This window comes from Oncorhynchus nerka, linkage group LG21 (assembly GCF_034236695.1).
Source record: "Oncorhynchus nerka isolate Pitt River linkage group LG21, Oner_Uvic_2.0, whole genome shotgun sequence".
NCBI classification, from domain to species: Eukaryota; Metazoa; Chordata; class Actinopteri; order Salmoniformes; family Salmonidae; genus Oncorhynchus; species Oncorhynchus nerka.
The window spans coordinates 17,140,963-17,168,430 of NC_088416.1; the positions used below are offsets into that span (position 1 = coordinate 17,140,963).

The 27,468-nt window shown below is 42.8% G+C and overlaps 2 protein-coding genes across 2 annotated transcripts; both read right to left on the minus strand.

Moving 5' to 3' along the window:
- Window positions 1-5,896: 5,896 nt before the first annotated feature.
- Window positions 5,897-8,812, minus strand: LOC135563576 (putative nuclease HARBI1). Its single transcript, XM_065006385.1, is given in 10 exon segments — window positions 5,897-6,668; window positions 6,763-6,874; window positions 6,971-7,086; window positions 7,156-7,336; window positions 7,338-7,844; window positions 7,923-8,096; window positions 8,165-8,206; window positions 8,294-8,380; window positions 8,463-8,524; window positions 8,615-8,812. Coding segments are annotated over 5 exon segments (1,071 nt in total). The 5' UTR covers window positions 7,629-7,844; window positions 7,923-8,096; window positions 8,165-8,206; window positions 8,294-8,380; window positions 8,463-8,524; window positions 8,615-8,812; the 3' UTR covers window positions 5,897-6,297.
- A 1,518-nt stretch (window positions 8,813-10,330) lies between these two features.
- LOC135563577 (putative nuclease HARBI1) lies at window positions 10,331-11,827 on the minus strand. Its single transcript, XM_065006386.1, has 4 exons — window positions 11,587-11,827; window positions 11,402-11,517; window positions 11,194-11,305; window positions 10,331-11,100 (listed from the first exon to the last, which is right to left on the minus strand). The coding sequence occupies exons 3-4, from the start codon at window positions 11,303-11,305 to the stop codon at window positions 10,763-10,765; spliced, it is 450 nt and encodes a 149-aa protein (XP_064862458.1). The 5' UTR covers window positions 11,402-11,517; window positions 11,587-11,827; the 3' UTR covers window positions 10,331-10,762.
- Window positions 11,828-27,468: the final 15,641 nt, after the last annotated feature.

Below are 27,468 nucleotides of genomic sequence, written 5' to 3' on the forward strand. Positions count from 1 at the left end.
CCTGGGCTCCCCCCACGGCGTTGAGAGAGTAGCCTAGCTAGCCTATAGTGTCACGCCCAGGGGCCTGTTGCACAAAAGTAGAATTAAGACATCCGGGATAAATGACTCAGCTGAGCTCAATGAAGCCAAAACATGTGCGTCCAGGCTTAATTGGTTGCACAAAGACCAAGCCAGGATGAGCAGACACGGATTCATTAAGCCAGGTGAAACCAATCCTGGATAGGTGCGCGCTCACGGCTCACTCAAATAGACCCCGCCACAGATCACAGATTAACTGATTTACCATGGCAACTAGAGCCGCGTACTTTTCCCCGTCGGAAGCACAAATCCTCATGGAGGCATACGAGGAGGTAAAAGATATAATTAAGAAGAAAGGCAACACCGCCACAGTGATAAAGCAAAGAGAAAAAGCGTGGCAAAGTATTGCAGACCGCCTGAATGCGTAAGTAGTGCACAATTACACACTCACCGCTCCGCTGAAACATCACAATTACAATTCAAATATTTAATTCACATCTCCAAAAATGCAGTTGTACTGTAATTATGAAACGGTTACATTTTTAATTGAAATGCACTGCAGATATGAGTGAAATTGTGTAAAGTAACTCCATCACACTGTATAAAGCTATGATAAATTTTTTGATATTTTTTACTGAAAACAAGACAAAAATACCAAGTAATTTTTTGCAGTGTGACTCCATTAAATGTGTGTGTGTGTGTGTGTGTGTGTGTGTGTGTGTGTGTGTGTGTGTGTAGATTAAACATGGACATGGCAGCAGGTCAAAATCAAATACAAGAACATTCTGCAGAATGGTATGGTCCCTGACTAATATTTAACAAAGCACAAGCATATATTGTACCCAGAAGGTGCCTGCTCACACATTGTCTGTACTGTTTTAGCAGTGAAAAAGAATACCCACAGACAAGGCACGGGTGGTGGGTCACCAAAGGCTGACCTTACCCCAGCAGAGGACATGGCCTTGGAGCTAAATAAAGGCAGGCCCGTCTTAGAGGGGATCCCTGGGGGGAAAGAGACGAGCATAGGTTCCTCCCAAGATGCCACCCGCTTCATTCAAGGTATGTCCTTCCATCTCTACATGGGATACAACCACATTCATATTGAATCAATTTGGACTGTCTGACTTTGGTTTACCTATTGCCTTGCAGTGCCTGGCAGCATTGTGTTCCTGTTAGAGCCACCAGCACAAGCACCAGACGATGCTGATCCAGTGAGTACTCCATCAAAGGCATACTGTAGGCCTGGCATGTCTTGTCTACTAGCTTCAATATGAATCCGATTAAATGTGATAGGGTGAAGGCCCCAGTGCAGCAGCAACAGCACATGATGGAGACGATGATGAGGAGGAGACCATCTCTCTGGATTCCAGAAGGCATGAGGTATCATGTTAAGACTGTGAAAGTACTATTTACTCTACAATGGTGAGGAGTCCTCATCAAAATCAAAAATCTAATTTCTTTTACAGGACCCAGATGCTATACAGTGGGAAAACCAGCCTGGCAACATAGTGCATATTAATAAAAGGACACCACATCCTGCCAAATTCCAGCTGCGCTAATTGTATTGTGTTCAGAGCTCACAAGCTATCAGAAAGTTGTATGGCAACCACCTCCGGCGCCAAATAGAACTGGCAGACATAGACATTCAGTACAAGAAGAAAAGATGGAAAATCTTGCACTGGAGTCCGAAATAAAAAAGAGGACAATTAGGAAACTGGACCTTGAAATAAAAAAACTTGAGAGGGAGGTGAGATATGCCTTCAATGTACACTGTATGCTAACTGTAACACAAATGTATTAATCATTATTTTTCTTTCCTCCCCCAGCTCCAAGAAGATGACACAGCTCAAAATAAAAATTAGGTATATTCTCGTAAAGTCAAGTGAGCCATGACATATGAGCTCTTATTGTGAGCACACAGGACGGTGGCATCTTTCTAAGGTTTTTTTTATTTTCCCAGCAATCAGTACAACCAAGTCATCGTTATAAGGCATCGCCCTCTTTTGCCCACCCCCCCAGCACCAGGTGTGGCCACTAGCCTATATGAAGGCCCAAAATTGTGTGTTCCTTTCTGCTCTGACAATGGCATGCCCATTCGTGCGAGATGTGGTGGATGAAGAAGCACTTGTGCTGAGGAGAGCCTTCAGGCGAGAAAGGGTCTTCAGGGCCGGTTGGACCCACTGGCCTTCCCTGATGACCATCTATATGAAAGATACAGGTTTTCTGCAGATGGCATCAGGTATCTATGCAGACTACTGGGTCCCAGGATTAAGCACCGCACTGCACGGAGCCATGCACTGAGTGTGGAGCAAATGGTTTGTGTGGCCTTGCGCTTTTTGCTAGTGGAGCCTTCCTGTACTCAGTGGGGGATGCAGAACAGCTGAACAAGGCCACAATTTGCCGCACAATAAGGAGTGTGTGTCTGGCTATCAAAGCATTAGCAGATGTCTTCATCTCCTTCCCTGGCCACAGAAGACTCTGTGACATCAAAGAGGAGTTCTATAGGATTGCAGGTAAGAGGATCTACAAATTACAGGACAACTGTTAACACATAGTAGGATACTCATTACTTTGTGTGACAGGTTTCCCCAATGTCATTGGTGCAGTGGACTGCACACACATAAGGATAAAAGCCCCCGCAGGTGCCCATGAGGCCGATTTTTGTGAATAGGAAATCCTTTCACAGCGTTAATGTTCAGGTGAACATAACTTTTTGATATTGTCCATTGACGAACACTCTGCATTGCCAGTGATGTACATTGATTGGTGTAATATTCCTCATCTTATGATTTCAGATGGTCTGCAATGCTGACTGTGTGATCAGCAATGTTGTGGCAAAATGGCCTGGCTCAGTCCATGACTCCAGAATCTTTCGGGCCTCTGAAATCTATCACAAGGTAAGCCACACAACCCCTATTTATAACCATCATGGCTGTGTCAAGAATATCACTGTGTTTATGAGGTAGTAATGATGAGATTTTGTGTTGACAGGTGAATTCTCTGGTGTGTTGCTGGGAGACAGGGGTATGGCTGCCAGCCTTTTCTCCTGACACCTTTCACAGACCCCCAGGAAGCACAGCAGGCCTACAACCATGCCCATGCCAGGACCAGGGCCAGAGTTGAAATGACCTTTGGCCTCCTGAAGGCACGCTTTCACTGCCTTCACAAATTAAGGGTCAGCCCTGTTAGGGCATGTGATATTACTGTGGCTTGTGCTGTCCTCCACAATGTGGCCTGCCTGAGGAAGGAGAGGGCCCCCAGAGTGCCACCAGCCATGGACTGGGACAATCCGGCAATCTTCCCTGATGACGACAGTGGTCGGCTGCTGAGGGACCAATATGTGTTGAATTATTTTAGTTAGTATGTGTGCTTTCAATTTTGGTTAAATATGTCCTGCGGTGGCAGAGGAATTTGTTTTTTTTTTGGGTTCGTTTGACGAATTTGGCCTCTTATGATGTTTGTGCGGTATACTGTGTGTAATACAAGGCTGCAGGGAGGCTACTGCATCCATTCATTTGTCTGTTCAGTTGATGTGTATGGATTTGTCCTGCATTTATTTTAGTGTGCAGACATGCAGGGTGTGTTATATACAGACCTTTGAATGTGTATGTATCATTTTGTATAATATGCTTGGATTCTGTGCTTTCCATCTTGTAGAGTCACTGTGACTTCAGTTTCGAAAGGAGCTGATGGTTTACCTGCTTTGTTTTGTCCTTATTCAATAAAGGAACATAATGTTACACATTGTGTTTTTATATTCATATGGAATGTGTATTTGTTTATATGACAGAGTACTAGGGCCACACTGAAGAAAAAGGATAAAGTCATAAATTTATGAGGCTGGTTCTTTCTGCAGAAAAGCTACATATTGTTTTTACAGTTTTGATACTTATGACAATGTGATACTTAATATTCTGGCACATCAGCATGTCTTTGTTTATGAAACCATACTGAAGTACAACTTCACGAAATGCCCCACATCTGTCATTTTAACAACTGTCCTCCTTTAAAACAACTGGTTACAATATTATGACTTGTGTTTTTTTCCCCTCTGTGGCCCTAATATTCTATCATTTTATATATAGCCTTATAGTCTATGGGAAACTGTAAATTATCTAATGATAGCAACATCGTCTAAAAATCATTTTTTATCCAAAATCATTGAAATTAATGATCACAAACGTTCAAATAATAACAGTGGGTCTAGTTATATGTGATAACAATGTATAGTGAGCAGTGAAATAACTATTGGTTTCCATTTGTGGTGACTGCTGACTGACATTAGGGATGAGATTAAATAGATCCTGGAATTTAGCCTGGTCTGGAGCAGGCTAGCTCCACAGAATAAATCTCCATGGTAATTTATACCATAACATATCCTCCTGCCCCCTATCCATCTTTAGTGCAACCGGATTACGGATCAATTGAGCCAGGATCACCAAGATATCCTGGCTTAATCCCTTATCCTAGTTTTGTGCAACAGGCCCCTGGTCTAGTATTTTGTGTTTTCTTCATGTATTGGGTCAGGCCAGGGTGTGGCATAGAGTTTTTGTATTGTGGTGTGTTTTGTCTTGGGATTTTGGAATGTGTGTATAGTGGGATTGTAGCTTAGTGGGGTGTTCTAGGAGAGTCTATGGCTGTCTGAAGTGGTTCTCAATCAGAGGCAGGTGTTTACCGTTGTCTCTGATTGGGAACCATATTTAGGCAGCCATATTCTTTGGTTGTAGGTGGGTGATTCTGTAACGGCTTTCTAATGGTGAAGGAGAGTCGGACCAAACTGCAGCGTGTCTATTGTGATTCATCTTTAATAAACAAACGTAACACACAACAAAACACTAACACTACAAAACGAAAACAGCCTATACAAGTGTCTACTAACCTCTAACCAGGACATCAAGACACACAGGACAATCACCCACAATACAACCAAAGAATATGGCTGCCTAAATATGGTTCCCAATCAGAGACAACGGTAAACACCTGCCTCTGATTGAGAACCACTTCAGACAGCCATAGACTCTCCTAGAACACCCCACTAAGCTACAATCCCACTATACACACATTCCAAAATCCCAAGACAAAACACACCACAATACAAAAACTCTATGCCACACCCTGGCCTGACCCAATACATGAAGAAAACACAAAATACTAGACCTGGGGCCTGTTGCACAAAACTAGGATAAGGGATTAAGCGAGGATATCTTGGTGATCCTGGCTCAATTGATCCGTAATCCGGTTGCACTAAAGATGGATAGGGGGCAGGAGGATATGTTATGGTATAAATTACCATGGAGATTTATTCTGTGGAGCTAGCCTGCTCCAGACCAGGCTAAATTCCAGGATCTATTTAATCTCATCCCTAATGTCAGTCAGCAGTCACCACAAATGGAAACCAATAGTTATTTCACTGCTCACTATACATTGTTATCACATATAACTAGACCCACTGTTATTATTTAAACGTTTGTGATCATTAATTTCAATGATTTTGGATAAAAAAATGATGTTTAGATGATGTTGCTATCATTAGATAATTTACAGTTTCCCATAGACTATAAGGCTATATATAAAATGATAGAATATTAGGGCCAGAGAGGGGAAAAAAACACAAGTCATAATATTGTAACCAGTTGTTTTAAAGGAGGACAGTTGTTAAAATGACAGATGTGGGGCATTTCGTGAAATTGTACTTCAGTATGGTTTCATAAACAAAGACATGCTGATGTGCCAGAATATTAAGTATCACATTGTCATAAGTATCAAAACAATATGTAGCTTTTCTGCAGAAAGAACCAGCCTCATAAATTTATGACTTTATCCTTTTTCTTCAGTGTGGCCCTAGTACTCTGTCATATAAACAAATACACATTCCATATGAATATAAAAACACAATGTGTAACATTATGTTCCTTTATTGAATAAGGACAAAACAAAGCAGGTAAACCATCAGCTCCTTTCGAAACTGAAGTCACAGTGACTCTACAAGATGGAAAGCACAGAATCCAAGCATATTATACAAAATGATACATACACATTCAAAGGTCTGTATATAACACACCCTGCATGTCTGCACACTAAAATAAATGCAGGACAAATCCATACACATCAACTGAACAGACAAATGAATGGATGCAGTAGCCTCCCTGCAGCCTTGTATTACACACAGTATACCGCACAAACATCATAAGAGGCCAAATAGTCAAAAAACGAACCCAAAAAAACCCAAATTCCTCTGCCACCGCAGGACATATTTAACCAAAATTGAAAGCACACATACTAACTAAAATAATTCAACACATATTGGTCCCTCAGCAGCCGACCACTGTCGTCATCAGGGAAGATTGCCGGATTGTCCCAGTCCATGGCTGGTGGCACTCTGGGGGCCCTCTCCTTCCTCAGGCAGGCCACATTGTGGAGGACAGCACAAGCCACAGTAATATCACATGCCCTAACAGGGCTGACCCTTAATTTGTGAAGGCAGTGAAAGCGTGCCTTCAGGAGGCCAAAGGTCATTTCAACTCTGGCCCTGGTCCTGGCATGGGCATGGTTGTAGGCCTGCTGTGCTTCCTGGGGGTCTGTGAAAGGTGTCAGGAGAAAAGGCTGGCAGCCATACCCCCTGTCTCCCAGCAACACACCAGAGAATTCACCTGTCAACACAAAATCTCATCATTACTACCTCATAAACACAGTGATATTCTTGACACAGCCATGATGGTTATAAATAGGGGTTGTGTGGCTTACCTTGTGATAGGCACTGATAGATTTCAGAGGCCCGAAAGATTCTGGAGTCATGGACTGAGCCAGGCCATTTTGCCACAACATTGCTGATCACACAGTCAGCATTGCAGACCATCTGAAATCATAAGATGAGGAATATTACACCAATCAATGCACATCACTGGCAATGCAGAGTGTTCGTCAATGGACAATATCAAAAAGTTATGTTCACCTGAACATTAATGCTGTGAAAGGATTTCCTATTCACAAAATCGGCCTCATGGGCACCTGAGGGGGCTTTTATCCTTATGTGTGTGCAGTCCACTGCACCAATGACATTGGGGAAACCTGTCACACAAAGTAATGAGTATCCTACTATGTGTTAACAGTTGTCCTGTAATTTGTAGATCCTCTTACCTGCAATCCTATAGAACTCCTCTTTGATGTCACAGAGTCTTCTGTGGCCAGGGAAGGAGATGAAGACATCTGCTAATGCTTTGATAGCCAGACACACACTCCTTATTGTGCGGCAAATTGTGGCCTTGTTCAGCTGTTCTGCATCCCCCACTGAGTACAGGAAGGCTCCACTAGCAAAAAAAGCGCAAGGCCACACAAACCATTTGCTCCACACTCAGTGCATGGCTCCGTGCAGTGCGGTGCTTAATCCTGGGACCCAGTAGTCTGCATAGATACCTGATGCCATCTGCAGAAAACCTGTATCTTTCATATAGATGGTCATCAGGGAAGGCCAGTGGGTCCAACCGGTCCCTGAAGACCCTTTCTCGCCTGAAGGCTCTCCTCAGCACAAGTGCTTCTTCATCCACCACATCTCGCACGAATGGGCATGCCATTGTCAGAGCAGAAAGGAACACACAATTTTGGGCCTTCATATAGGCTAGTGGCCACACCTGGTGCTGGGGGGTGGGCAAAAAGAGGGCGATGCCTTATAACGATGACTTGGTTGTACTGATTGCTGGGAAAATAAAAAAACCTTAGAAAGATGCCACCGTCCTGTGTGCTCACAATAAGAGCTCATATGTCATGGCTCACTTGACTTTACGAGAATATACCTAATTTTTATTTTGAGCTGTGTCATCTTCTTGGAGCTGGGGAGGAAAGAAAAATAATGATTAATACATTTGTGTTACAGTTAGCATACAGTGTACATTGAAGGCATATCTCACCTCCCTCTCAAGTTTTTTTATTTCAAGGTCCAGTTTCCTAATTGTCCTCTTTTTTATTTCGGACTCCAGTGCAAGATTTTCCATCTTTTTCTTCTTGTACTGAATGTCTATGTCTGCCAGTTCTATTTGGCGCCGGAGGTGGTTGCCATACAACTTTCTGATAGCTTGTGAGCTCTGTGAACACAATACAATTAGCGCAGCTGGAATTTGGCAGGATGTGGTGTCCTTTTATTAATACGCACTATGTTGCCAGGCTGGTTTTCCCACTGTATAGCATCTGGGTCCTGTAAAAGAAATTAGATTTTTTGATTTTGATGAGGACTCCTCACCATTGTAGAGTAAATAGTACTTTCACAGTCTTAACATGATACCTCATGCCTTCTGGAATCCAGAGAGATGGTCTCCTCCTCATCATCGTCTCCATCATGTGCTGTTGCTGCTGCACTGGGGCCTTCACCCTATCACATTTAATCGGATTCATATTGAAGCTAGTAGACAAGACATGCCAGGCCTACAGTATGCCTTTGATGGAGTACTCACTGGATCAGCATCGTCTGGTGCTTGTGCTGGTGGCTCTAACAGGAACACAGTGCTGCCAGGCACTGCAAGGCAATAGGTAAACCAAAGTCAGACAGTCCAAATTGATTCAATATGAATGTGGTTGTATCCCATGTAGAGATGGAAGGACATACCTTGAATGAAGCGGGTGGCATCTTGGGAGGAACCTATGCTCGTCTCTTTTCCCCCAGGGATCCCCTCTAAGACGGGCCTGCCTTTATTTAGCTCCAAGGCCATGTCCTCTGCTGGGGTAAGGTCAGCCTTTGGTGACCCACCACCCGTGCCTTGTCTGTGGGTATTCTTTTCACTGCTAAAACAGTACAGACAATGTGTGAGCAGGCACCTTCTGGGTACAATATATGCTTGTGCTTTGTTAAATATTAGTCAGGGACCATACCATTCTGCAGAATGTTCTTGTATTTGATTTTGACCTGCTGCCATGTCCGTTTTGGCCCGTTCATGTTTAATCTACACACACATTTAATGGAGTCATACTGCAAAAATTACTTGGTATTTTTGTCTTGTTTTCAGTAAAAATATCAAAAATGTATCATAGCTTTATACAGTGTGATGGAGTTACTTTACACAATTTCACTCATATCTGCAGTGCATTTCAATTAAAAATTTAACCGTTTCATAATTACAGTACAACTGCATTTTTGGAGATGTGAATTAAATATTTGAATTGTAATTGTGATGTTTCAGCGGAGCGGTGAGTGTGTAATTGTGCACTACTTACGCATTCAGGCGGTCTGCAATACTTTGCCACGCTTTTTCTCTTTGCTTTATCACTGTGGCGGTGTTGCCTTTCTTCTTAATTATATCTTTTACCTCCTCGTATGCCTCCATGAGGATTTGTGCTTCCGACGGGGAAAAGTACGCGGCTCTAGTTGCCATGGTAAATCAGTTAATCTGTGATCTGTGGCAGGGTCTATTTGAGTGAGCCGTGAGCGCGCACCTATCCAGGATTGGTTTCACCTGGCTTAATGAATCCGTGTCTGCTCATCCTGGCTTGGTCTTTGTGCAACCAATTAAGCCTGGACGCACATGTTTTGGCTTCATTGAGCTCAGCTGAGTCATTTATCCCGGATGTCTTAATTCTACTTTTGTGCAACAGGCCCCTGGGGCCTGTTGCACAAAACTAGGATAAGGGATTAAGCCAGGATATCTTGGTGATCCTGGCTCAATTGATCCGTAATCCGGTTGCACTAAAGATGGATAGGGGGCAGGAGGATATGTTATGGTATAAATTACCATGGAGATTTATTCTGTGGAGCTAGCCTGCTCCAGACCAGGCTAAATTCCAGGATCTATTTAATCTCATCCCTAATGTCAGTCAGCAGTCACCACAAATGGAAACCAATAGTTATTTCACTGCTCACTATACATTGTTATCACATATAACTAGACCCACTGTTATTATTTAAACGTTTGTGATCATTAATTTCAATGATTTTGGATAAAAAATGATTTTTAGATGATGTTGCTATCATTAGATAATTTACAGTTTCCCATAGACTATAAGGCTATATATAAAATGATAGAATATTAGGGCCACAGAGGGAAAAAAAACACAAGTCATAATATTGTAACCAGTTGTTTTAAAGGAGGACAGTTGTTAAAATGACAGATGTGGGGCATTTCGTGAAATTGTACTTCAGTATGGTTTCATAAACAAAGACATGCTGATGTGCCAGAATATTAAGTATCACATTGTCATAAGTATCAAAACTGTAAAAACAATATGTAGCTTTTCTGCAGAAAGAACCAGCCTCATAAATGTATGACTTTATCCTTTTTCTTCAGTGTGGCCCTAGTACTCTGTCATATAAACAAATACACATTCCATATGAATATAAAAACACAATGTGTAACATTATGTTCCTTTATTGAATAAGGACAAAACAAAGCAGGTAAACCATCAGCTCCTCGAAACTGAAGTCACAGTGACTCTACAAGATGGAAAGCACAGAATCCAAGCATATTATACAAAATGATACATACACATTCAAAGGTCTGTATATAACACACCCTGCATGTCTGCACACTAAAATAAATGCAGGACAAATCCATACACATCAACTGAACAGACAAATGAATGGATGCAGTAGCCTCCCTGCAGCCTTGTATTACACACAGTATACCGCACAAACATCATAAGAGGCCAAATTTGTCAAAAAACGAACCCAAAAAAACCCAAATTCCTCTGCCACCGCAGGACATATTTAACCAAAATTGAAAGCACACATACTAACTAAAATAATTCAACACATATTGGTCCCTCAGCAGCCGACCACTGTCGTCATCAGGGAAGATTGCCGGATTGTCCCAGTCCATGGCTGGTGGCACTCTGGGGGCCCTCTCTTCCTCAGGCAGGCCACATTGTGGAGGACAGCACAAGCCACAGTAATATCACATGCCCTAACAGGGCTGACCCTTAATTTGTGAAGGCAGTGAAAGCGTGCCTTCAGGAGGCCAAAGGTCATTTCAACTCTGGCCCTGGTCCTGGCATGGGCATGGTTGTAGGCCTGCTGTGCTTCCTGGGGGTCTGTGAAAGGTGTCAGGAGAAAAGGCTGGCAGCCATACCCCCTGTCTCCCAGCAACACACCAGAGAATTCACCTGTCAACACAAAATCTCATCATTACTACCTCATAAACACAGTGATATTCTTGACACAGCCATGATGGTTATAAAAGGGGTTGTGTGGCTTACCTTGTGATAGGCACTGATAGATTTCAGAGGCCCGAAAGATTCTGGAGTCATGGACTGAGCCAGGCCATTTTGCCACAACATTGCTGATCACACAGTCAGCATTGCAGACCATCTGAAATCATAAGATGAGGAATATTACACCAATCAATGCACATCACTGGCAATGCAGAGTGTTCGTCAATGGACAATATCAAAAAGTTATGTTCACCTGAACATTAATGCTGTGAAAGGATTTCCTATTCACAAAATCGGCCTCATGGGCACCTGAGGGGGCTTTTATCCTTATGTGTGTGCAGTCCACTGCACCAATGACATTGGGGAAACCTGTCACACAAAGTAATGAGTATCCTACTATGTGTTAACAGTTGTCCTGTAATTTGTAGATCCTCTTACCTGCAATCCTATAGAACTCCTCTTTGATGTCACAGAGTCTTCTGTGGCCAGGGAAGGAGATGAAGACATCTGCTAATGCTTTGATAGCCAGACACACACTCCTTATTGTGCGGCAAATTGTGGCCTTGTTCAGCTGTTCTGCATCCCCCACTGAGTACAGGAAGGCTCCACTAGCAAAAAGCGCAAGGCCACACAAACCATTTGCTCCACACTCAGTGCATGGCTCCGTGCAGTGCGGTGCTTAATCCTGGGACCCAGTAGTCTGCATAGATACCTGATGCCATCTGCAGAAAACCTGTATCTTTCATATAGATGGTCATCAGGGAAGGCCAGTGGGTCCAACCGGTCCCTGAAGACCCTTTCTCGCCTGAAGGCTCTCCTCAGCACAAGTGCTTCTTCATCCACCACATCTCGCACGAATGGGCATGCCATTGTCAGAGCAGAAAGGAACACACAATTTTGGGCCTTCATATAGGCTAGTGGCCACACCTGGTGCTGGGGGGGTGGGCAAAAGAGGGCGATGCCTTATAACGATGACTTGGTTGTACTGATTGCTGGGAAAATAAAAAAAAACTTAGAAAGATGCCACCGTCCTGTGTGCTCACAATAAGAGCTCATATGTCATGGCTCACTTGACTTTACGAGAATATACCTAATTTTTATTTTGAGCTGTGTCATCTTCTTGGAGCTGGGGGAGGAAAGAAAAATAATGATTAATACATTTGTGTTACAGTTAGCATACAGTGTACATTGAAGGCATATCTCACCTCCCTCTCAAGTTTTTTTATTTCAAGGTCCAGTTTCCTAATTGTCCTCTTTTTTATTTCGGACTCCAGTGCAAGATTTTCCATCTTTTTCTTCTTGTACTGAATGTCTATGTCTGCCAGTTCTATTTGGCGCCGGAGGTGGTTGCCATACAACTTTCTGATAGCTTGTGAGCTCTGTGAACACAATACAATTAGCGCAGCTGGAATTTGGCAGGATGTGGTGTCCTTTTATTAATACGCACTATGTTGCCAGGCTGGTTTTCCCACTGTATAGCATCTGGGTCCTGTAAAAGAAATTAGATTTTTGATTTTGATGAGGACTCCTCACCATTGTAGAGTAAATAGTACTTTCACAGTCTTAACATGATACCTCATGCCTTCTGGAATCCAGAGAGATGGTCTCCTCCTCATCATCGTCTCCATCATGTGCTGTTGCTGCTGCACTGGGGCCTTCACCCTATCACATTTAATCGGATTCATATTGAAGCTAGTAGACAAGACATGCCAGGCCTACAGTATGCCTTTGATGGAGTACTCACTGGATCAGCATCGTCTGGTGCTTGTGCTGGTGGCTCTAACAGGAACACAGTGCTGCCAGGCACTGCAAGGCAATAGGTAAACCAAAGTCAGACAGTCCAAATTGATTCAATATGAATGTGGTTGTATCCCATGTAGAGATGGAAGGACATACCTTGAATGAAGCGGGTGGCATCTTGGGAGGAACCTATGCTCGTCTCTTTCCCCCAGGGATCCCCTCTAAGACGGGCCTGCCTTTATTTAGCTCCAAGGCCATGTCCTCTGCTGGGGTAAGGTCAGCCTTTGGTGACCCACCACCCGTGCCTTGTCTGTGGGTATTCTTTTTCACTGCTAAAACAGTACAGACAATGTGTGAGCAGGCACCTTCTGGGTACAATATATGCTTGTGCTTTGTTAAATATTAGTCAGGGACCATACCATTCTGCAGAATGTTCTTGTATTTGATTTTGACCTGCTGCCATGTCCGTTTTGGCCCGTTCATGTTTAATCTACACACACACACACACACACACACACACACACACACACACATTTAATGGAGTCACACTGCAAAAAATTACTTGGTATTTTTGTCTTGTTTTCAGTAAAAATATCAAAAAATTTATCATAGCTTTATACAGTGTGATGGAGTTACTTTACACAATTTCACTCATATCTGCAGTGCATTTCAATTAAAAATTTAACCGTTTCATAATTACAGTACAACTGCATTTTTGGAGATGTGAATTAAATATTTGAATTGTAATTGTGATGTTTCAGCGGAGCGGTGAGTGTGTAATTGTGCACTACTTACGCATTCAGGCGGTCTGCAATACTTTGCCACGCTTTTTCTCTTTGCTTTATCACTGTGGCGGTGTTGCCTTTCTTCTTAATTATATCTTTTACCTCCTCGTATGCCTCCATGAGGATTTGTGCTTCCGACGGGGAAAAGTACGCGGCTCTAGTTGCCATGGTAAATCAGTTAATCTGTGATCTGTGGCGGGGTCTATTTGAGTGAGCCGTGAGCGCGCACCTATCCAGGATTGGTTTCACCTGGCTTAATGAATCCGTGTCTGCTCATCCTGGCTTGGTCTTTGTGCAACCAATTAAGCCTGGACGCACATGTTTTGGCTTCATTGAGCTCAGCTGAGTCATTTATCCCGGATGTCTTAATTCTACTTTTGTGCAACAGGCCCCTGGCCAAGATAAAGCAAAGCAGTGAGACAAAAACAACAACACAGAGTTGGGATGGGATAAAGTGCAGTCAATAACACAATAGAAAATCTGTATACAGTGTGTGCAAATTAAGTAAGGAGGTAAGGCAAAAAAATAGGCGGGTGGGCGGGTGTGGGCAGTGATAGGTTGAAGAGCATGCATTTAGTTTTACCAGCATTTAAGAGCAGTTGGAGGCCACGGAAGGAGTGTTGTATGACATCGAAGCTCGTTTGGAGGTTTGTTAACACAGTGTCCAAAAGAAGGGCCAGATGTATACAGTGTGGTGTTGTCTGCGTAGAGGTGGATCAAAGAATCACCCTCAGCAAGAGCGACATCATTGATATATACAGAGAAAAGAGTCAGCCCGAGAATTGAACCCTGTGGCACCCTGAGACTGCCAGAGGTCCGGACAACAGGCCCTCCGATTTGATACACTGACCTCTATCTGATAAGTTTATTGTGGCTTTCAGTCACCCGTATCATAGAAACTCTCCTCTGTAGAACTCTGTGGCTTACTTTTTTCAGAGTTGATTTTCTCCCTCAGGACCTCACTGGAGTATCAAAAGCTCACTACACACAAGCAGATGAAGAAAACCATCAACTCTCTTTCCCTCTGTTTACCTGTGGCACCTTACTCCTAATATACAATCACAATGAGTTCCTGAAACCATCAGGTTATTACTTCAGAAAACTTTTTGTGAATATTAATTGTTGATGGTGTGTGTGTAACCCTTAAAGGGGCATTTTACTCAAAATAAAAATATATATACAGTACCAGTCAAAAGTTTGGACACACCTACTCATTCCAAGGTTTTTCTTTATTTTCACTATTTTCTACATTGTAGAATATTAGTGAAGATATCAAAACTATGAAATAACACATGGAATCAAAAAAAAGTGTTAAATAATTCAAAATATATTTTATATTTGAGATTCTTCAAAGTAGCCATTTGCCTTGATGACAGCTTTGCACACTCTTGGCATTCTCTCAACCAGCTTCATGAGGAATGCTTTTCCAACAGTCCTGAAGGAGTTCCCACGCTGAGCATTTGTTGTCAGCTTTTCCTTCACTCTGCGGTCTAACTTATCCCAAACCATCTCAATTGGGTTGAGGTCAGATGATTTTGGAGGCCAGGTCATCTGATGCAGCACTCCATCCCCCTCATTGGCAAATAGCCCTTACACAGCCTGGAAGTGTGTTTTGGGTCATTGTCCTGTTGAAAAACAAATTATAGTCCCACTAAACGCAAACCAGATGGGATGGCGTATTGCTGCAGAATGCTGTGGTAGTCATGCTGATAAAGTGTGCCTTGAATTCAAAATAAATCACAGATAGTGTCACCAGCAAAGCACCCCCACACCATCACACCTCCTCCTCCATGCTTCACAGTTGGAACCAACAACAACAACATGGTCCACCCACACAGATAGTGTGGTGAGGAAGGCGCAAGCTTCAGGAGGCTGAAGAAATTTGTCTTGGCACCTAAAACCCTCACAAAATGTCCACAATTGAGTGCATCTTGTTGGTACGGAAACTGCACCTCCCGCAACCTCCCGCAACAGCAGGGCTCTCCAGAGGGTGGTGCGGTCTGCACAACGCATCACTGGGGACAAACTACCTGCCCTCCAGGACACCTACATCACCCAATGTCACAGGAAGGCCAAAAGGATTATCAAGGACAACAACCACCCAAGCCACTGCCTGTTCACCCCGCTATCATCCAGTATAGGTGCATCAAAGCTGGGACCGAGAGACTGAAACACAGCTTCTATCTCAAGACCATCAGACTGTTAAACTTGCACATTAGAGGCTGCTGCCTATATACATAGACTTAAAATCACTGGCCACTTTAATAAATGGAACACTAGTCACTTCAATAATGTTTATATATTTTGCATTACTCATCTCATATGTATATACTGTATTCTATTCTACTGTATCTTAGTCTATGCTGCTCTGACATTACTCATCCATATATTTATGTATTCTTAAATCAATTCCTTTTGTTAGATTTGTGTTACTTGTTAGATATTACTGCACTTTCGGAGCTAGAAAGACAAGTATTTCGCTACACCTGCAATAACATCTGCTAAACACATGTATATGACCAATAAAATGTGATTTGGTTTGATTTGATGTGTGGAGATCATCCGTTCACCTACTCTGCATCTCACAAAGATAAGGCGGTTGGTACCAAAAATCTCCAACTTGGGCTCACCAGAGCAAAGGACAGATTTCCACCGGTCTAATGTCCATTAGTCGTGTTACTTGGCCCAAGCAAGTCTCTTCTTATTATTGCTGTCCTTTAGTAGTGGTTTCTTTGCAGCAATTCGACCGTGAAGGCCTGATTCACGTAGTCTCCTCTGAACAGTTAATGTTGAGATGTGTCTGTTACTTGAACTCTGTGAAGCATTTATTTGAGCTGCAATCTGAGATGAAGTTAACTCTAATGAATTTATCCTCTGCAGCAGAGGTAAATCTGGGTCTTCCTTTCCTGTGGAGGTTCTCAGGAGAGCTAGTTTCATCATAGCGCTTGATGGTTTTTGCGACTGCACTTGAAGAAACTTTCAAAGTTCTTGAAATTTTCCTGGATTGACTGACCATGTCTTAAAGAAATGATGGACTGTTGTTTCTCTTTGCTTATTTGAGCTGTTCTTTAACTTGGTCTTTTACCATATAGGGCTATCTTCTGAATACCACCCATACTTTGTCAGAACACAACTGATTGGGTCAAACGTATTAACAAGGAAAGAAATTCCACAAATTAACTTTTATCAAGGCACACCTGTTAATTGACTACCTCATGAAGCTGGTTGAGAAAATGCCAAGAGTGTGCAAAGCTGTCATCAAGGCAAAGGGTGGATACTTCGAAGAATCTCAAATTTAAATAGAAACACTTTTTTGGTTATCACATCATGTGTTATTAGTTTGGATGTCTTCACTATTATTCTGCAATGTAGGAAATAGTTTTAAAAAATAAAGAAAACCCCTCGAATGAGTAGGTGTGTCCAAACTTTTGACTGGTACTGTATATTTTTCATTAGTACACTTTTGATACAGTCCAACATGTCATCGTTCAAGTTTTTAAGATATGACTTTCATCCTACTGGACCCAGTTTTTTAAAACATTTAATCCATACCAAAATAATTGTGTGTTGTCTAAATCCTGATCCCCCAATAAATTCACTTCCCCCGATATTTTGGACACAGAAATAAAAAATATTTTGTCCACGTCATGAGATTATACGACAGCCAAGCCAACACCTTACACCAAGAGGTCCAAACCTGAAAGAGGTTGCAAGGTTTTGGGTTAAGGTCGTTACATTACCACCATTATTTCGGGAGCGCGTGTTCATACGCTCCTCTATAACAAGTTCCTCATGTGTACATGCCTCTCTGCAGGGAAACTCAGGTCGCTGGCGTAAAAGGTAAACACCCTATGTTTTGCGCCGACAGGGTTAACCCACTTGGTGGGGATTGTAACGTGGATCATATAGCAAGGATCGCTACGATATCTAGAATATAAAAAGACATTCTCAACCTTACCTTAAACATGGATTCTTCTTATTTTACACCCTATTGGCTTCTGCTAGTTTTTGTCAGCCCTTTGAACAGTCAGCTTAAACTTCACTGGCCGGAGGCAAAAACGCACCTGTGTTGTGACGTGACTATCTTTAATGTGATGACTTCTATTTATCAAATAATGACCTACAACATTTAATTATTAATCGATTAAATTAACCATGTAACAATTAACTCATTTGGAATTTGGGGCACCACTGGAAGAGTTGTTTACAGAGTTACTATCTCCTGACTTAAACTCTAAAGATGATCTAAATATCTCTTACATCAATGACAGTCCATTATTAATTATTACCTCATCTGTTTCATTCTGAACTTCGCATAATTGTTGGGTATCTGCATGAACCCTAACCTAAGTGATGAAGTGATGAAGGCCAGCCTCCTGGAGTCGCCTCTTCACTGTTGACGTTGAGACTGGTGTTTTGCGGGTACAATTTAATAAAGTTGCCTGTTGAGGACTTGTGATGTGTCTGTTTCTCAAACTAGACACTCTAATGTACTTGTCATGTTGCTGAGTTGTGCACCAGGGCCTCCCACTCCTCTTTCTATTCTTGTTAGAGACAGTTTGCGCTGTTCTGTGAAGGGAGTAGTACACAGCGTTGTACAAGATCTTCAGTATCTTGGCAATTTCTCGCATGGAATAGCCTTCATTTCTCAGACCAAAAATAGACTAACGAGATTCAGAAGAAAGGTATTTTCTTCTGGCCATTTTGAGCCTGGAATCCAACCCACAAATGCTGATGCTCCAGATACTCAACTAGTCTAAAGAAAGCCCGTTTTATTGCTTCTTTAATCAGAACAACAGTTTTCAGCTGTGCTAACATAATTACAAAAGGGTTTTCTAATGATCAATTGGCCTTTTAAAATTATAAACTTGGATTTTTATTTTTTTATTTTTTTATTTCACCTTTATTTAAACAGGTAGGCTAGTTGAGAACAAGTTCTCATTTGCAACTGTGACCTGGCCAAGATAAAGCGTAGCAATTCGACACATACAACAACACAGAGTTACACATGGAATAAACAAAACATACAGTCAATAATACAGTAGAACAAAAGAAAACAAAAAGTCTATATACAGTGAGTGCAAATGAGGTAAGTTAAGGAAATAAATAGGCCATGGGGGCGAAGTAATTACAGTATAGCAATTAAACACTGGAGTGGTAGATTGGCAGAAGATGAATGTGCAGGTAGAGATCCTGGGGTGCAAAGGAGCAAAATAAATAAATAAATACCAGTATGGGGATGAGGTAGGTAGATAGATGGGCTGTTTACAGATAGGCTAAGTACAGATGCAATGATCTGTAAACTGCTCTGACAGAGATGTGAGTCTCCAGCTTCAGAGATTTTTGCAATTCGTTCCAGTCATGGGCAGCAGAGAACTGGAAGGAAAGACGACCAAAGGAGGAATTGTCTTTGGGGGTGACCAGTGATATATACCTGCTGGAGCGCGTGCTACGAGTGGGTGCTGCTATGGTGACCAGTGAGCTGAGATAAGGCGGGGCTTTTCCTAGCAGAGACTTGTAGATAACCTGTAGCCAGTGGGTTTGGCGACGAGTATGAAGCGAGGGCCAGCCAACGAGAGCGTACAGGTCGCAATGGTGGGTAGTGTATGGGGCTTTGGTGACAAAACGGATGGCACTGTGATAGACTGCATCCAGTTTGTTGAGTAGAGTGTTGGAGGCTATTTTGTAAATGACATCACCAAAGTCGAGGATCGGTAGGATGGTCAGTTTTACGAGGGTATGTTTGGCAGCATGACGAAGGAGTCTTTGTTGCGATATAGGAAGCCGATTCTAGATCTAATTTTGGATTGGAGATGCTTAATAATGTGAGTCTGGAAGGAGAGTTTACAGTCTAACCAGACACCCAGGTATTTGTAGTTGTCCACGTATTCTAAGTCAGAGCCATCCAGAGTAGTGATGCTGGACGGGCGAGCAGGTGCGGGCAGCGATCGATTGAAAAGCATGCATTTAGTTTTACTTGCGTTTAAGAGCAGTTGGAGGCCACGGAAAGAGAGTTGTAATGGCATTGAAGCTAGTCTGCTGGTTAGTTAACAACAGTGTCCAAGGAGGGGCCAGAAGTATACAGAATGGTGTCGTCTGTGTAGAAGTGGATTACAGAATCACCAGCAGCAAGAGCAACATCATTGATGTATACAGAAAAGAGAGTCGGCCCGAGAATTGAACCCTGTGGCACACCCATAGACTGTCAGAGGTCCAGACAACAGGCCCTCCGATTTGACACACTGAACTCTATCAGAGAAGTAGTTGGTAAACCAGGCGAGGCAATCATTTGAGAAATGATGTCGAGTCTGCCAATAAGGCTGTCGAGTCTGCCAATAAGAATGTTGTGATTGACAGAGTCAAAAGCCTTGGCCAGGTCGATGAATACGGCTGCACAGTAATGTCTCTTATCGATGGCGGTTATGTCGTTTAGAACCTTGAGCGTGGCTGAGGTGCACCCATGACCAGCTCTGAAACCAGATTGCATAGCGGAGAAGGTATGGTGGGATTCAAAATGGTCAGTAATCTGTTTGTTAACTTGGCTTTTGAAGACCTTAGAAAGACAGGGTAGGATAGATATAGGTCTGTAGCAGTTTGGGTCTAGAGTGTCAGGGGGATGACCGCGGCAGCTTTCCAATCTTTGGGAATCTCAGACGATACGAAAGAGAGGTTGAACAGGCTAGTAATAGGGGTTGCAACAATTTTGGCAGATAATTTTAAAAAGAGAGGGTCCAGATTGTCTAGCCCGGCTGATTTGTAGGGGTTCTGGGGACTTTACAGTGTCCCAGAAATTTTTTGAGTTAGTACTACAGGATACAAATTTCTGTTTGAAAAATCTTGCCTTAGCTTTTCTAACTGCCTGTGTATATTTGTTCCTAACTTCCCTGAAAATTTACATATCACGGGGGCTATTCGATGCTTAATGCAGAGCGCCACAGGATGGTTTTGTGAGGGTCAAGGGCAGACAGGTCTGGCGTGAACCAAGGACTATATCTATTCCTAGTTCTACATTTTTTGAGAGGGACATGCTTATTTAAGATGGTGAGGAAGGCACTTTTAAAGAATAGCCAGGCATCATCTACTGACGAGATGAGGTCAATGTCATTCCAGGATACCCCGGCCAGGTCGATTAGAAAGGCCTGCTCGCAGAAGTGTTTCAGGGCGCGTTTGACAGTGATGAGGGGTGGTCGTTTGGTCGCAGACCCATTACGGATGCAGGCAATGAGGCAGTGATCGCTGAGATCTTGATTGAAAACAGCAGAGGTGTATTTGGAGGGCGAATTAGTTAGGACGACATCTATGAGGGTGCCCGTGTTTACTGATTTGGGGTTGTACCTGGTAGGTTCATTGATAATTTGTGTGAGATTGAGGGCATCAAGCTTAGTTTGTAGGATGGCCGGGGTGTTAAGCATGTCCCAGTTTAGGTCACCTAGTAGCACGAGCTCAGAAGATAGATGGTTCACATATAGTATCGAGGGCACAGCTGGGGGCAGAGGGAGGTCTATAGCAAGCGGCAACAGTGAGAGACGTGTTACTGGAAAGGTGCATTTTTAGAAGTAGAAGCTAAAATTGTTTGGGTACAGACTTAGAAAGTAATACAGAACTCTGCAGGCTATCTTTGCAGTAGATTGCAACACCGCCCCCTTTGGCAGTTCTATCTTGGCGGAAAACGTTATAGTTAGCAATGGAGATTTCAGGGTTTTTAAGACATCTGGTTTGGCAGAGTGTGCTAAAGCAGTGAGTAAAACAAACTTAGGGAGTAGGCTTCTAATGTTAACATGCATGAAACCAAGGCTTTTACGTTTACAGAAGTCAACAAATGAGAGCACCTGGGGGGTGGGAGTGGAGCTAGGCACTGCAGGACCTGGATTAACCTCCACATCACCAGAGGAACAGAGGAGAAGTAGGATAAGGGTACGGCTAAAGACTATACGAACTGGCCGTCTAGCACGTTCAGAACAGAGAGTAAAAGGAGCAGGTTTCTGGGCACGATAGCATAGATTCAAGGCATAGTGTACAGACAAAGGTAAGGTAGGATGTGAGTACATTGGGGGTAAACCTAGGCATTGAGTAATGAAGAGAGAGATATAGTATCTAGAGATGTTTAAACCAGGTGATGTCATCGCATATGTAGGAGGTGGAACAACATGGTAGGTTTAAGGCATATTGAGCAGGGCTAGAGGCTCTACAGTGAAGACAGTAATCACTAACCAGGACAGTAAAGGACAAGGCATATTGATATTAGAGAGAGGCATGCGTAGCCAAGTGAACATATGGGTCCAGTGAGTGGTTGGGCTGGCAGGGACACGGCGATTCAGACCGTTAGCAGGCTAACAAGCTAACAGTTAGTAGGCCGGAGCTAAACAAGCTAGCAGCTAGTAGACCAGGGCAGGCTAGCAGTTAGCAGGCCGGGTTAGCAAGCAAGCAGTTAGCATGGGCTAGCAGTCAGTAGACCAGGGCAAGCTAGCAGTTAGTAGACCGGGTTAGCAAGCAAGCAGTTAGCAAGGCCTAGCAGTTAGCAGACCGGGCAGGCAAGCTAGCAGTTAGCAGACCTGGTTAGCAAGCAAGCAGTTAGCAAGGGCTAGCAGTTAGCAGTCCGGGCAGGCAAGCTAGCAGAATGGAAAAATTGCAATATTCGTGTAAATAATATATTTTTTTAAGACAGTCATGGTACAATATTTACCAATATGTGCTTCTGATACACCAGATGTATGTCCTTGAACCAATTATTTAAAAATAACACAGAAGAAGTTAATTTATAATATATATAGTTGCTAATATATATAGTTGTTCCTGGCTGCCCCCAGGTGGTGAGGGTAGGCAACAACATCTCCACCCCGCTGATCCTCAACACTGGGGCCCCACAAGGGTGCGTTCTGAGCCCTCTCCTGTACTCCCTGTTCACCCACGACTGCGTGGCTACGCACGCCTCCAACTCAATCATCAAGTTTGCGGACGACACAACAGTGGTAGGCTTGATTACCAACAACGACGAGACGGCCTACAGGGAGGAGGTGAGGGCCCTCTGAGTGTGGTGTCAGGAAAATAACCTCACACTCAACGTCAACAAAACTAAGGAGATGATTGTGGACTTCAGGAAACAGCAGAGGGAACACCCCCCTATCCACACCGATGGAACAGTAGTGGAGAGGGTAGTAAGTTTTAAGTTCCTCGGCATACACATCACAGACCAACTGAATTGGTCCACCTACACAGGCAGCATCGTGAAGAAGGCGCAGCAGCGCCTCTTCAACCTCAGGAGGCTGTAGAAATTTGGCTTGTCACCAAAATCACTCACTAACTTCTACAGATGCACAATCGAGAGCATCCTGGCGGGCTGTATCACCGCCTGGTACGGCAACTGCTCCGCCCACAACCGTAAGGCTCTCCAGAGGGTAGTGAGGTCTGCACAACGCATCACCTACACCACCCGATGTTACAGGAAGGCCATAAAGATCATCAAGGACAACAACCACCCGAGCCACTGCCTGTTCACCCCGCTATCATCCAGAAGGCGAGGTCAGTACAGGTGCATCAAAGCTGGGACCGAGAGACTGAAAAACAGCTTCTATCTCAAGGCCATCAGACTGTTAAACAGCCACCACTAACATTGAGTGGCTGCTGCCAACACACTGACTCAACTCCAGCCACTTTAATAATGGGAATTGATGGGAAATGATGTAAAATATATCACTAGCCACTTTAAACAATGCTACCTAATATAATGTTTACATACCCTACATTATTCATCTCATATGTATACGTATATACTGTACTCTATATAATCTACTGCATCCCTCGCTACATATTCGTCGCCAGACCCACTGGCTCCAGGTCATCTACAAGTCCATGCTAGGTAAAGCTCCGCCTTATCTCAGTTCACTGGTCACGATGGCAACACCCATCCGTAGCACGCGCTCCAGCAGGTGTATCTCACTGATCATCCCTAAAGCCAACACCTCATTTGGCCGCCTTTCGTTCCAGTACTCTGCTGCCTGTGACTGGAACGAACTGCAAAAATCGCTGAAGTTGGAGACTTTTATCTCCCTCACCAACTTCAAACATCAGCTATCCGAGCAGCTAACCGATCGCTGCAGCTGTACATAGTCTATTGGTAAATAGCCCACCCATTTTCACCTACCTCATTCCCATACTGTTTTTATACTGTTTTTTTTATTTTTTTATTTTTATTTACTTTTCTGCTCTTTTGCACACCAATATCTCTACCTGTACATGACCATCTGATCATTTATCACTCCAGTGTTAATCTGCAAAATTTGTATTATTCGCCTACCTCCTCATGCCTTTTGCACACATTGTATATAGACTGCCCATTTTTTTTCTACTGTGTTATTGACTTGTTAATTGTTTACTCCATGTGTAACTCTGTGTTGTCTGTTCACACTGCTATGCTTTATCTTGGCCAGGTCGCAGTTGCAAATGAGAACTTGTTCTCAACTAGCCTACCTGGTTAAATAAAGGTGAAATAAAAATAAAAATAAAATAAAAAATCTTTATGTAATACATGTTTCACTAGCCACTTTAACTATGCCACTTTGTTTACATACTCATCTCATATGTATATACTGTACTCGATACCATCTACTGTATCTTGCCTATGCCGCTCTGTACCATCACTCATTCATATATCTTTATGTACATATTCTTTATCCCCCTACACTTGTGTGTATAAGACAGTAGTTTTGGAATTGTTAGTTAGATTACTTGTTGGTTATTACTGCATTGTCGGAACTAGAAGCACAAGCATTTCGCTACACTCGCATTAACATCTGCTAACCATGTGTATGTGACAAATAAAATTGGATTTGATTTGATTTGATTAGGCAAGAGGCCCACGGGCGTACATAACCCGTAGTATTTACTGTCTATACACACTAGGTAAGACCTGGGCGGACCCCTCTGTATTTTGGTTAGCGCACCAGGTGGTGCTAAGTTAGGTAAGTAGTGGGTAGGCAGGTAAGGTAGGAGAGGGGGCTTTGACATTTACTTTCTTTGGTTCCGTTCAGCCACTTTTCCCCAAATTTACCATGTGAAGGAAGCAATAAATTCCCAGTAAATGGTCAATTCTCTGCCTTGTCATCCTTACTCGCACCTACAGTCCATACCTCTTTCACTCCACGGGGAGTTGAGTTGTAACAGGGTGTTGCGTTCCCTCTTCCTAGAGCACATAGCCACACTTTACCCAATTCAATGTACAGTGAGCCATAGGAGTTGGCTCTTCAGCACAAACAGCAACTTGTGCTGATATTGGATCAGATCTCCCTTGTCCATGTAGTCTTATTATTTATAATCTAAAATCCAAAACTAATCCTAAATCAAAGCTCCTACTCTGAGACGCTTGTTTCATACCACCCCAGGCTCGTAGGCTGAGAAAAGGGGCTTAAAAAATTGTACTAACGACTAAGGTTTGAAGGCTGTACACCATGTCCCTGGAACCCTAACACCATGTCTTAGTTTTACACAGGTCCCTGCAGAATTTTGCAGTATTGCTTAACGAGCTAAGACCAGAGCCTCAGCCAGCTCTGAGGTCATTAGCCAAGCAAGATCAATAGGGAGCTACTTGAAAATAAAAAATATATAACAGCAGGGAAAGTGTGGCACTCCATGTTGCCCTCATCACTTCAGCAGACCTGTGTGCATTCCAAATGTCACCCTGTTCCCTGCATAGTGCACTATTTTTGACCATAGACCTATGAACCCTGGTCAAAACTAGTGAAAAGGGTGCCATTTGGGACACAATGTTGGTATTGATCTCTTACCGGTCCGCTGTATATCACTCTCCTAATGAACTCACCCATGTACCAAAGGTCACAGATAAATACTAGGCCATGAGGACTACATTTTACTTCCCCAGTCCATGTGACCAATCCTCTCGGAGGAAGACGGAAGATGTCTCTGTTATTGTGTTGGACTTCAGTGACGGGAGTCCAGAAAAAGTATGTTTGGCTGGCTGTAGTGTTTTAAACTTTAAAGGGTGTTCCACTTGTCTGAAGTCTTATCCCTGATGCAGATATATTTCACTTACTTAGGTATTTGATAATATTGTGTTTTGTCAGAATCATAGTATGACACTATGTATACTACAATATGTGCACTATAATCACACTATAATAACACTATGATGATACCCTATTCATTCTGAAAATATGACCCTAATCCAATTCATATGACAAAAATGGTATTATGTTATATAACAACAAAATTAAACTGACCAAAATTAACTAACTTTTCATAAATCTAATCAAATATAATATACAGCAAATTACAGTAATCACAGACATGTTGTTGCAAATGATTGTCTAATAATGATGAGAATGGTTTCAAATATACAGCTACAGACGTTTTGTGAATAATACTGCTATACATAAATGTTATCTACCCAGATTCATACAGCTGGGCAGTTTAATGCCTCAGAATGTGAAAATCAACTGTAATTTCATGAGATTAGATTTGATTAGTCACGTGCACAGGGTCGCAGATTTAGTTGCAGGGTACAGGGAAATTCTTAAGCTCAGAGCTCTATGTGAATGAAACAATAAAGAAACATGTATATAAATTAATAAATTGTATTTTTAAATACATATTTACAACTTTAACAATGATAAATGTCCATTGGGGTGGGGGCAGGATAAATGTCTGTTACTATTAGTAATAGCTGTAACATGAAAGTGGTGGCCATTAGAATGGTTCCCCCAGGTCTAATCGATTCTCCCTGTCCATAAATTTTATCTCAATGGCGTTTGAGGCCTCTGTTAGTAAGCATTTGTGTTGTGTGCTTACCTTGGTAAATGTCTTTGTGTGTGTGTGTGTGTGTGTGTGTGTGTGTGTGTGTGTGTGTGTGTGTGTGTGTGTGTGTGTGTGTGTGTGTGTGTGTGTTAGTCCTTCTGGGTGTGAGTGTGTATCAGGACAGCTCCGGGCCTTGACATTTCTCGGTATGATTCAATCACCCTCACTTGCCCAGGTCAGGCTCCTATCACATGACATGGGCACAGGGCTTCCTAGTGCCCCAGGCCACTCAGAGACAGGAAAACATGTGAACCGAGTCAGCACTGTGTGAAATGGCTTTCATTACAGTTCAAATCTGTATTTTCCACCACAGAATGGCCTGTGAAAACACCCTGTTCCTGGGTATGCTCCCTAGTCCAAGGAGGAAACTGACATCGGCGAAGGTCAACCAGAGGGCACTGATGCTAGTTTTTTTGCTTTGGACACATAGTGATGTTACTGATGTGTTCCAAGGGTAGGATGATGGGGTATATTGATATGATCACTGATTGGTGTTTATTGACAGTTGTGTTGCTGTTTGATCTTTGGGTGCAATGTTGAACTTGTTTATGACCATATATGGGCTTACAGTGCATTTTGTTACGTTACAGCCTTATTCTTAAATGAATGGAGAAAAAAAATGTCCTCATCAATCTACACACAATAATCCATAATGACAAAGCAAAAACAGGCTTTTTGAAATGTATGCAAATTTGTAAAAAAAATACAAACCTGAAATATCACATTTACATAAGTATTCATACCCTTACTCAGTACTTTGTTGAAGCACCTTTGGAAGCGATTACAGCCTTGAGTCTCCTTGGGTGTGACGCTACAAGCTTGGCACACCTGTATTTGGGGAGTTTCTCCCATTATTTTCTGCAGATCCTCTCAAGCTCTGTCAGGTTGGATGGGGAGCGTCGCTGCTCAGGTATTTTCAGGTCTCTCGCTCGGGTTCAAGTCCGGGCTCTGGTTGGTCCACTCAAGGACATTGTGACTTGTCAACTCC